Source organism: Lolium perenne, chromosome 4 (assembly GCF_019359855.2).
Source record: "Lolium perenne isolate Kyuss_39 chromosome 4, Kyuss_2.0, whole genome shotgun sequence".
NCBI lineage: Eukaryota > Viridiplantae > Streptophyta > Magnoliopsida > Poales > Poaceae > Lolium > Lolium perenne.
Window position 1 is genome coordinate 39,268,144 of NC_067247.2, and position 12,020 is coordinate 39,280,163.

At 40.7% G+C, this 12,020-nt stretch overlaps 1 protein-coding gene across 1 annotated transcript; it reads right to left on the minus strand.

Moving 5' to 3' along the window:
- Positions 1-508: 508 nt before the first annotated feature.
- On the minus strand, positions 509-5,880 carry LOC127292225 (uncharacterized). Its single transcript, XM_051321578.2, has 4 exons — positions 5,654-5,880; positions 2,694-3,320; positions 1,428-1,606; positions 509-1,340 (listed from the first exon to the last, which is right to left on the minus strand). Exons 1-4 carry the CDS (start codon positions 5,656-5,658, stop codon positions 739-741), a joined length of 1,413 nt encoding a protein of 470 aa, XP_051177538.1. The 5' UTR covers positions 5,659-5,880; the 3' UTR covers positions 509-738.
- Between the last annotated feature and the right edge of the window lie 6,140 nt (positions 5,881-12,020).

A 12,020-nucleotide genomic window follows, 5' to 3' on the forward strand; every position in this document is an offset into this window, starting at 1 on the left:
GAATCTGTGGTGGAAGCTACCTAATAACTGTAATCGTTGCATCCTTATGTTATGAATGAACTGGCGGCGTCGCGCGCGTGTTCTATAGCACTAGTATATACTATAAAACGCTTGTTCTTGCAGACTTGCACATTGGTGTCATTGTTGTATTCTCTGTGGATGTTTCTCTTGTTCAATCTGTGCGCGAAGTCAATCGAAATGATTCAGCCATCGCCTTATGAACTTGTTTGATTCCTGCATGAGTATATTTGATGATACAACACTGGTTCAACTTCTAAAGAATGTCTGAAGGTGGCAAACTGTACAAATTCAGTAAGTGGCGTATTGTTGCTAGCTGATGATACACCACAGGAAACTATGTTAAATTCAGTGCACTGGTAACTGAATATCCAAAGGAAAAAAGAAATGTCTGAAAGTGTAACAAAGATACACATGATAGAAGCTGTAGCATCATGTTCAATGTGGATGTTCCTTTTGGCTAATTAACTTCAGGGTTCAGACAACAAAGTGAAAAAAAGAGGTATAGACTGCCATTTATTTATCTACAAAAAAGATCAGAACAATTCATCGTCCCTCATTGTACAAATAATCATCACGTGTACTAGTGTGCTTTCTGTGTTTCTGAAGAAGGTTGTGGAAAGGCTAACTGGTCAAAACCTGACCAAAAAATAGCTAGGCTAACTGAAGCAGCTGACTGCTGGTTGCTGCACAGCCCTGATGAGAAACATTTCGTCATATTCACATAAGCTCTAGCTCCTTGGCGCTGGCCGCTAACCTCGCATTATCACGATCACGCTTGAACACGAAGTACAGCGGGGTGTAGAACAAGAAGCACATACCAAAAGGAACAATCATCATGGTCAGCAGGCCCCTCGAGAGAGCATACGCCCCCGCCACTGATCCATTTTCCAGATTGACCGTCTTCGAGTTGTAGCCATAGATCTTCTCTGTCACCATACCGACAGCAGGGGCAGCCAGGGAGGCGAATGACCCCTCAAATGCGCGATCGAAGGCGTAGATCATAGTGCGGTGCTTGGGAGGGACTACCTCTGCGAACATCGGGTTGTTTGCGCAGGTGGCGCACCAGCTTATGGTGATCCCCATCAAGAAGAGTGTGACAGCGTAGCTATACCAGTAATCAACTGACTGGGGGATGAGTGTAAGGAGAATCCATGAGAAAGGGATGCCCATGAAGGCACTGAACTGAGCACACATGATGCGGCCTGAATCCGGGTAGCGTCTTGACAAGCGATCTGCGATTACTCCACCAAGAAATGATCCACTGGCACAGCCGATAGCGAATAGGCTGTTTAACCCTGCTGAGCTTTTATTGTCGAAACCTACAAGGGTTCAAGACTTCATTACTGTTAATTCCGTAAGGAATTATTGACAGTTCACATACTGGAACTGTCGATTTGTACTCTTACCAATCAGCTCAAACCACATCGTGAAGAAAACAACAGCAGTCCATGGCAGAGAGCCAACTATGCCTTGCAAGACAATGATTTGAAATGTCCGCACTTTCATGACAGATCTTGCAGTTATCCATGAATCCTTCCAGATAGACTGTGGAGGAAAAATACTAGTATTGCCAACCAAACGTGACCTGCCATTTATGAGAGAGAGAAATTATGTTTTAGTAACAAATACACACAAACTGCTGGTGCATAGTGCTATATGGCAAGTCAATGTAGAACCAAGTAGTCATCCAACACAACAGCTTAGAAAAAACAATTTACACTTCCTCAAAATTCCAGGTCAGCTGTATATTTTAGAGCTGAGAGTTATATTATATAAATGAAAACACAAAGTAATGCCAGCACTTGATCACCAGCAATATATTGACAAGAGATGTTTTGTTGCAATGAGGTGGCGTATGTACGAGGAATTGTATTTCCTGTGGTGGTAATGAATCGATTGATCATCATTTCTTTACCTGTCCACTTGCTCGATACTTGTAGAATGTGCTACGCATTTCCTTTGGCTTTGACCGACCTTCTTTCAGCGTCCAGGGATGTATCAATGTTTGGCTGAGAGGGCTAACAGGCCTAACAGAAATTTAGCTGTGGTTGTGCTTGGGGCAGTCTTCTGGGAAATTTGCAAAGTGAGAAACAGGGCGTGTTTTCAGAAAGAATGGCCAGATGAACCTATCTCTGTGATTTTCAGGATATGTTATTGGATTAATTGGTGGAGTTCATTGCAGGTGAAGGACAGCGCAATGAATCGACTATGGTGGCTTGCAAAGCTGGTGGAACAAATCACAACTGATGTTTTCAACCAAGACGGAGCTGGGTGTCATGGACCCCGAGACTGATGGCAAGATTATTTACAGGAAGGAGCGTTGCAGGAGAAGGGGCTATTGGATTCAGGAAAACCGATATGCGCGATGTAGAGGAGAAGACATGATTCTTTCCTTTTCAGCACTAGGCTTTTTGAGTTGTATTAGCGTTCTGGTACTTAAAAAACTGTCTTGATGACCGGTTATGTTGCGTTGTGGAGGATGATGTAGCAGAACTTGGTTTCTTAAATGGAAATCGGGGGAAACCCTTTATTTCAAAAAAAAAAAAAAACTTGATCACCAGTAATGCTACTTGCTACTTATGCCTTCACAATACAACTAGCGCAATATGTACTCTTTGCACTATTGATGTCGATGAAAGATTATTTTCAAAAAAAATAAAAGAAGAACATACCTCTCGTGGCTGTCCTCATCACCAAAATTGCTTGGGGACACTTTTCTAGGATCAACGGTGTAAAAATAGACAAGAAGCCCAATTAACAAGCTCACAAATGCTACCACAATGAACGCAAACCGCCATCCAGGCAATCCCCAGTAATCCCTTCCGGCCATGATTGTAGCCAGAATACTTCCTCCTATACCACCTATTGAGCCAATAAGGGCTAACAGGCCAAATCCTGCGCCACGAGTGCCATCTTTGTAGCTATCAGCAATGAAGGATTGAAGTGATGGTATTACAATGGCAAGTCCGACACCATTTACACCTCTCCAGAATGCAACCTGCTGAAAATACTGGCTGACACCAACCGCCCCTGTTGATATAGCCCAGAAGACAGTTCCGATCGCAAGAATAGTGGGGCGATCATACTGAAGAGCAAGGACACCTGCCAAGGGAGATGCTATGGACTTCAGAAAGTTCATTATAAACGTAAGGTACCCCAGATCAGTAGGACCAGCATCGAAGGCAGCACTGACTTCCTTGTACACGGCTGGGAGGAGATTCTCATCAGCCCGTTCCATTATGGAAGCCAGGTTGATGAGGATAAGGGAGATGGAGAATCCATATATCATCTTTTTCGCCCTGAAAGAAGACAAAATAATTAGTTAAGCATTCATATATATGTCAGTGAATGCCACATGACAACTCGTGGAATTCTGGCAATATTTGTGTGACACAAATGAGTTAACATGTTTCAATATATTCACATCAGTACAGTTAAACTTAGATTCACTCCCAGTCAGGATCTATATTGACGAATGGTGTCTCTCATGTGCATGGTATCTTGATGGGTGGCAGATGGATGCAAAAGATCTACAATGAAATGACCGTAATGAATAGTGAACAGAACTGTGGTCCAAAAAAATTTGGTTGCATTACACCCACACAGGAATTGTAGCCATAATACCTAGAAGCATTCTTGTTTTTTTCCTGCTTCAAGCTTCATGCATAAAAAGATAGGACTATATGTATGAAACAGAACTGGACATTTGGTGATTTCACCATTAAATTGCAAGGCGTGCTGAGGGTTTTGCAGATAAAAACAGCAAAAGGGTAACGTATTTAAAATAGACTTAGCTTATACTGATTAACTGTCTGTCCTAAAACTGAAAATTAAGAACTAACTAACAAGTCAATCCATCTAAAACAAAGCTATGTCGATTGACTGATGCTTAACCTGGTCCCACAGAGATATCAAGAGACTGCTGTGATGGTTATCACGAGTTTCTCACTTTCAGGGTTCAGCTTCTAAAAGGCAAAGATATATAATCGGCAAACAGGAATATTCCGCCTATTCCAGTCAAAGATCTGGATATTGGCTAAACAAGAACTCCCTATGTTCCATGAAAGAAAAAGTACATGATTGGCCAGCATTCTGCAAGTGTAGCAGCTGATCTCCACCAACTCTTTCAGTGACCACACCCTCACAGGTGCAACCAGATCTGTCTGGTTTTCAATTAGTGGAGCAGGCAACCAGTCATCATTAGTAACTCAACGCAACGTCTACTGTCCATGGGATCAAACTTACGGTTTGCATCCCAGAATCTGAGCCCCGCCAGCCACCAAACTGGCATTCCCCAATCTCACGTCCGGAATGCTTGCTCGGCCATCTACAACTAAACTTAGATTCACTCCTCAGCATAGATCTATATTTAATATAGGGCGTCTCGCATGTGCATGGTATGACCGAGGGATGGCAGATGGATGCAAAAGATCTACAACAAAACGACCGTAATTAATACTGAACTATGTTCCGACAGAATTTGATTGTGTTCACGTCCACACAGGAATTGTGGTGACAATACCTAGAAAGATAATTCTAATTTTTCCTGCTTCGAACTTGCACATAAAAAAAATAGGACTATAGATATGAAACATGACGTAAAACTTGGGTGAATTTTCCATTAAATGGCAACAGTATGATACAGAAATATTTGAAGCTTTCCCGATAAAGACTGCAAGGAGTAGAGTATATTCTATCAAATGCTATACTACTTGGCTTATACTACCTCAGCTCCTTAATATAAGATGTTTGGGCAGTTAAGTTCAATTTGAACTGCCAAAACGTCTTATATTTGAGAATGGAGGGAGTACTATTTATCTGTCTCTCCTCGAACTGAAACTTAGGACCTACTAGTTAACAAGCCAATCCATGTAAAACAAACCCATGCCAATTGCATGACAGTTAACCTGTTCTGGCTGTGAGATATCAAAAGTCAGTCGTGATGGTTGTCATGAGATTCTCACATTCAGGATTCAGCATCTAAAAAAGAAAAAAAAAGAAAAAGGGCTAGTAATGGAAGGACAGGAGGACTTGTGTTCCCCTATTTCGACCAAAGATCTGCATATCCCCTGCCGATAACTCTCTGTGTTGCACATGAATGTCTAGCATTCTGCAAGTACAGGAGCAGATCTGCACCAGCTCTTCAGTGCCCGCGGCCTCACAGGTGCTACCAGATCGGTGGAGCGAAAAGGCAATGCTCCTACCGGTTGCTCCAAAAAGAAAAAAGAAAAAGGCCATGGTCAATGGGGTCGAACCTGCGGTCTGCAGCCCTGAATCTGAGTCCGGCCATATGAAATTCAAAATGGCACCCCCAAATCAGTCAATCCTTTCGAAGTTGAACAAGAACCTGGGGCACTCCGGTTTAATCTTTTGGCGAACGAATGCACTGTCCAAACACACAATCTAGGCATCTGCTTTTAGCTGATGCAGAATCTGATCCACTCGGGACCAGAGAAGAACCAATCTTGCCTAGGACAGACCATCTGGATGCGTATCAAATGAGACTACTACCGCATACAGTTAGTACAAGAAATCCCCTCTGGCCTGATGAAGCTATGCTGCATGTGCTACACAGCTCGAAATCTCGAATCAAAGGGTAGGAAGATTTTCATGGCTAGAACCAGGAGCTCACCTCATGTTAGAAGAGTTCGGAGGAACCGGAGGAACCAAGCGTGCCCACGCAGACTCGTAGATCCGCAAACCCAGCTGCGTTTCCCCCTCGGTTTCTTCCTTTGCTCCCCGGTTGTTTCGCCCCGGATTGCGAGTGGAAAATCGGAGGAAGCAACGACTAGCGACGAGGGCAAGACCGGAAACTGTCTGTAGGCGCACGAGCGCAACCAATGGGAGGGAGCGCGAGCGTGGTGAGGTGAGGTGGCCCTGTCCGTGCTGATTGCTGCGTGTCTGTCTCGCGTCACCTTCCTATCTTCGCGGTAATTTTGCCCCGCTCTTTCCTGATTTGTCTACGCTTGAGATCTGAGAGTCTGAGACAGAGTTGCCTAAAAAAGGCAAAATGGAACAGTCAAGGATTTTTTTTTTTTTACAATTTGCCTCTCTTGATCATCGTCTAATATTTTGCCTTACTAGGAAAACATTGGGTTTGATCTATTGTGAGTTTGGAGTACAACCACCCTCGTAACCATCAAATCACCGGGTGATTATCGTTTTTGTTAGCCTTTGCTTAACATAACAAAAAACTTGGTTTGAGGCCATGAAACTTTTGAAAAGAAAAACGATATAAACTTTATTAATTCATGATTCGAAAATTCAGGTATAATTTTAGGTGATTTGAATCTTGGTAGATAAATCGGACAAACATTAAATCCTAAATAAAAAGAGTACTCGTCGCTCTTTTCTTCGAAAAGCACATCATTAAACCAAGCTTTTTAAAAGGGGCACCAACAAAACCATTCAACATATGAAGTAAGATTACATAGTTTACGTATTTTTCAACCACACAATCTAAGACTTAATGTGTGGTTGTTAAACTTGTACTCTGAAGCTATCTGCAATGAAGTATTCTGCTATTGCACCTTCACTTTTTTCCTTTATAGACCACTATCACGACCACGAGTGATTCAAAGTTGCATATGGGTAAAAAGCTTTTCAAGTGATAATGTATGTCATCTGCGCGCTTGCAAATTTACATGGAAATGAAAAGTTTTGCCTCTTATGTTAAAAAAAAAAGCTCAGTACTAGCAATTTATCAATGCATGATTTTTTTTTTTTTTGCTTTTGCTTGTTCCAGGGCGCAAAACCTATCGCTGGGTGTATGTTTCTTCAATCGCCACTAGGAATACACTATATACACTCACCTTTTGGTGCTTATATTGTAGTTTATATGATTGCAACCCACATGTAGTATACTACTCCCTCCATGTAAAAATAGATGTCTTAACTTTACCTATACATCCATATCTAAATAAAAGTGAGACACATATTTTTAGACGGAGAGAGTAGTATCGGTAGGCCGCAAAAACATTTTCTCGAACGTTGACATGTTACAATGACGACTATGATCTAAGCATATGTAAATGCAAGGAGGACGTGGGCATAGCCCAGTGGTTGGGGTCGCGGTGGCGCACCCCAACGACCAGAGTTCGAATCCTGTCAGGAGCGAATTTCTGGAATTCTCACGCCAAGGTCCCGCTTCTACTATATCATTTAGTGTCTAGTTCCTCCTAGCACTAATTCATTTTTTTTTTTTTTTTTGTAAATGCAAGATAAACTTATAGAGCAGATAACTATTTTTTGCGGGTTTTTTATGTGGACAAAGAAGATAAGCTTAATTGAAACAAAATAATAATAATAATTAAGCAAAAGGTCACAAACCCACAAAAATTAATTATGAGCACACCATGCCAAAAAAAAATGTTGTCTCACGTGGACATAATTAAATAGTATGTAGGAAAACGCGATATAATCCATGTTTTAATTTTTCATGATTACTATGAGAAATGCTACTTAAATGCCCATTACGGAGCATCCACACATTGTCAACGTATTATCAAATATTCCGTAACTGGTTAGACCCATTTTACTAGAAAATCAGTAAGAACTCATGCTAGTGCTCAAATTTATACCCAGAAGTAAGTTTATTTACTTAATCATTCACTAGAGACAGCTATTAAGATATTTGTTAGATCGTAGGCATTCGAGGTTTTATCATGTACATTGTGTAGTTCATATAGTTGTCAAAAAACGGTACACATGGTATATTAGATATACATCACAACAATAAAACAAAGAACACTACATGTGATATTTTTAAATGCATTACAAGTAACATTTAGACATATCAATATTTTGTTAACTGACTAGTAAGTAATAGAAAATTATACTCATTAATAATGTAGCATCAAAGAAATGATTTTTTAAGTATAAAAGTTCAATATAAAGTGTAATTATTTTAGTTTGTATTAGCTTGATATATTATTCATTGATTTAAAAGTGAAATATTTTTGAAATCCCAATAAACATTTTAAAGAACCATGTGCTAACCGCTTTTGATTTTAATTTTTCTTACACAAATTATGACTTGTTTCTTCCATAATATAGTTTTAGCCCGTACATCCATAACCGATCAACTAAACATAATATGCATATGGTACATGTGTGGTGCGAATTGTCATTAAAATACCAAAATTAATACATGTTGGCCAAACTTGAAGATTGTTTATGACAGCGGGACACAATTAGTATTGATGAACATGAACAATGTCACAATCTAACATTGCTGATTATGGTATATAGTGAAGAAAAAAATTCATTTATATGATGTATAAAGATGGTATATTGCACTATTATTCAAGAAGTTCAACATCTACAACAAGCTCCCATACACATATGTTGCATTTGGAGTTCTCTACCAAACATGTAGTCTGTTGTGGTTCTTATTGGATAGTGTTGCTTGACTTGTAGTTGCACATAATTTTGAAGTCAATAAAAATAAGTATCGGAAAGAAGTATGAACTTCTGGCGATGAAAAAGTATCATTCAACATTTGTAGATGAAGTTGGGTAAGAAAGCATTGTTTTCATTTTATTGTTGTGAATTTGGATTTCTTTTATCATACCCCTAGAATATTGATAGAATTTCAAAGTTCATACTCCTAAACATTCTCCTGTAAGTTAGGACTAGCGGCGGACCTAGAAAATTCTGACTCGAACATATCATTTGAGAGGAGACACTTCTTCTATGAATATACAGAATTACGTTCTCATGTAACTTGTCACCCTCGATTCTTCGTGGTAATTTACCCCACCCTTCTGTAATTGTCTATGCAAAGATCTGGAAGAATTAAGAATTGGTTGGTTGTATTTCAGCATTTGCTCAACATACAACCATCATTGTTCTCACTTTAACCTGTGTACGTGTCAGATGATAAAATCCCTACAATTTAATAAAATGTGTTAGTTTGAGCACGTCAATTTTCCTTGCATCGTCCTCGTAGAAGAATAAGTCGGTACATGTTTACACTTTGTTGCATATTTTTGTTTGGAGCTCTTTTACGGCGATTGGCACGGAACCTAGCACTACAGGAACCAGTCAAGGTGCCGATGGCCGTCATGCCGTCGGCACAGCTAGCATTGCCGTCGGCATAATTCTGTGCCGTCGGCACAATTCTCTCACATGGATCATTTTAACTCTAACTACACTTAATATTAGATCAAATTCAACTCATGGTCAAACTTCCCGGTCGATTACCCATCCTCACACTACTCCACCCTTAGCACGCTTAACTTCTCTGTTCCATTTAGACTAGCTTCCATGAAAGAAATGATACCTTGTTGATAATACTACCATACCAATCCAACCTCTATTCTTTGATGTTGCACATCTTTATTTTTTTTGAATTTCAACCAATTACCCACATAAACTACAATGAATAAGTATATTAATGTTGAATTCAAATGACAATAAAATTATTTTCTTTTTTTCCTTTTTATTTAATATGTAATAATTAATATCTTTAAATCCGTAAAGCAGAATTTGACAAATAATATGTTGAAATCGATCAAAAAAATGAGAGGAATTCAAATATGACATTTATATATTATATTTTGAAGCTAAAAATGATTTTTCCAAAAATATGAGGATTAGATATGTACCTGTAGTTCAAATCTGACTGATTTTCTACAGATTTAGCAGGAATTTGTCTATTTTCACGAGGGTTGGGAGAAAACATTTAAGATGCCTCGATTGGGAAATTATGCATTTAAGGTGCTCTCGTATTTTTTAAAAATGTAGTGGTACCATTGTGAAACTTTAGTTTGGTGGATGCTTCACAAAATACATCGTTTTCTGCAAATAAAAAATGGAAAATGGCTTTTTCGTGCGATGAAAAGGAAAACTTCATTCTGCCCCATTATTTGACTATCCATAATAGTGCGGAAAGAAAGCCCGGAGGAAGAGTGACCTTGAGTTTCTCGCCCCTTTGCCTTAGGATTCGTTAATTCTCTTTCTCGGTGGGACGGGGAAGGGATATAACTCAGCGGTAGAGTGTCACCTTGACGTGGTGGAAGTCATCAGTTCGAGCCTGATTATCCCTAAACCCGATGTGAGTTTTTTTCTATTTTGACTTACTCCCCTGATAAGTCCAAAACGTATCTACTTTCCCGAACACTTTTGCTATTGTTCTGCCTCTAATTTGTGTATTTTGGATACAACTAACACGGACTAACGCTGTTTTCAGCAGAATTGCCCTGGTGTCTTATTTTTGTGCAGAAAATAAACTTTCAGGAAAATTCCCGGAAATAATTGCAATGGGCCTATTTTCACAGAAGATTGACGGAGCCAGAAGACGAGACGGAGGGGGGCCACGAGGCGCCCACACCACCAGGCGGCGCGGTGGGCCCATGGGCCGCGCTGCCCTATGGTGGCGTCGCCTCGGCCAGCCCCCGATGCTCCCCTCTGGACTACTTAAGGCCCTTGACCTAAAAACGTACGGGGGTTCGACCAATTTGCCAGAAGACATCCAGAACTCCACCGTCATCGCGAAACTCCGTCTCGGGATCAGAAACTCCGTTCTGGCACCCTGCCGGGTGATGTCTACACACACTCCTTTTCCTGTAGACAGTGTTGGGCCTCCAAGAGCAGAGGTTTGTAGAACAGCAGCAAGTTTTCCCTTAAGTGGATCACCCAAGGTTTATCGAACTCAGAGAGGAAGAGGTCAAAGATATCCCTCTCAAGCAACCCTGCGATCACAAAGTAAGAAGTCTGTTGTGTCCCCAACACACCTAATACACTTGTCAGATGTATAGGTGCACTAGTTCGGCGAAGAGATAGTGAAATACAGCTGGTATGAATGAATATGAGCAGTAGTAACGGCACCAGAAAATAGCTTGCTGCTACAACTGGCGTGTGGTTGATGGTGGTAATATTGCAGGAAAGTACGAATGCAGAGAACAAGAAACAGGCGATGATTGCAGTATTTGGGAACAAGGCCTAGGGATCATACTTTCACTAGTGGACACTCTCAACATTGATCACATAATAGAATAAATAAATGCTATACTCTACACTCTCTTGTTGGATGATGAACACCACTAATTGTGTAGGGCTACAAGAACCCTCAATGTCGGAGTTAACAAGCTCCACAATATTCGATATTCATATTTAAATAACCTTAGAGTGCATGATAGATCAACACAATTATACCAAGTACTAACATAGCATGCACACTGTCACCTTCATACTTATGAAAGGAGGAATAGATCACATCAATACCATCATAGTAATAGTTAACTTCATAATCTACAAGAGATCATAATTATAAACTATGCCAAGTACTACATGATGCACACACTGTCACCATTACATCATGAAGGAGGAATAGAGTACTTTAATAACATCACTAGAGTAGCACATAGATTAATAGTGATACAAAGCACATTGCAATCATAAAGGGATATAAATAAGCACTTCACTATGCTATTCATAACAGTGAATAAGTATTCTGTGAAATATAGCCAAAGAGACCCACACGGTGCACACACTGTCACCTTTACACACGTGGGACAAGGAGTCTCCGGAGATCACATAAGTAAAATCCACTTGAATAGCATAACGACATCTAGATTACAAAGCTCATCATATGGATCTCAATCATGTAAAGCAGCTCATGAGATCATTGTATTGAAGTACATAGGGAGAGAGATTAACCACATAGCTACCAGTACAGCCCCTTAGCCTCGATGGAGAACTACTCCCTCCTCATGGGAGACAGCAGCGGTGATGAAGATGGCGGTGGTGTCGATGGAGATGCCTTCCGGGGGCACTTCCCCATCCCGGCGGCGTGCCGGAACAGAGACTCCTGTTCCCCAGATCTTGGCTTCGCGATGGCGGCGGCTCTGGAAGGTTTCTCGTACCGTGGCTTTTCCGTATCGAAGATTTAGGTCAAGGACCTTTAAATAGGCGAAGAGGCGGAGTCGGAGGGCTGACGAGGCGATGACACCATAGGGGGCGCGCCCCCCCTTGGGCCGCGCCACCCTGGCATCTGG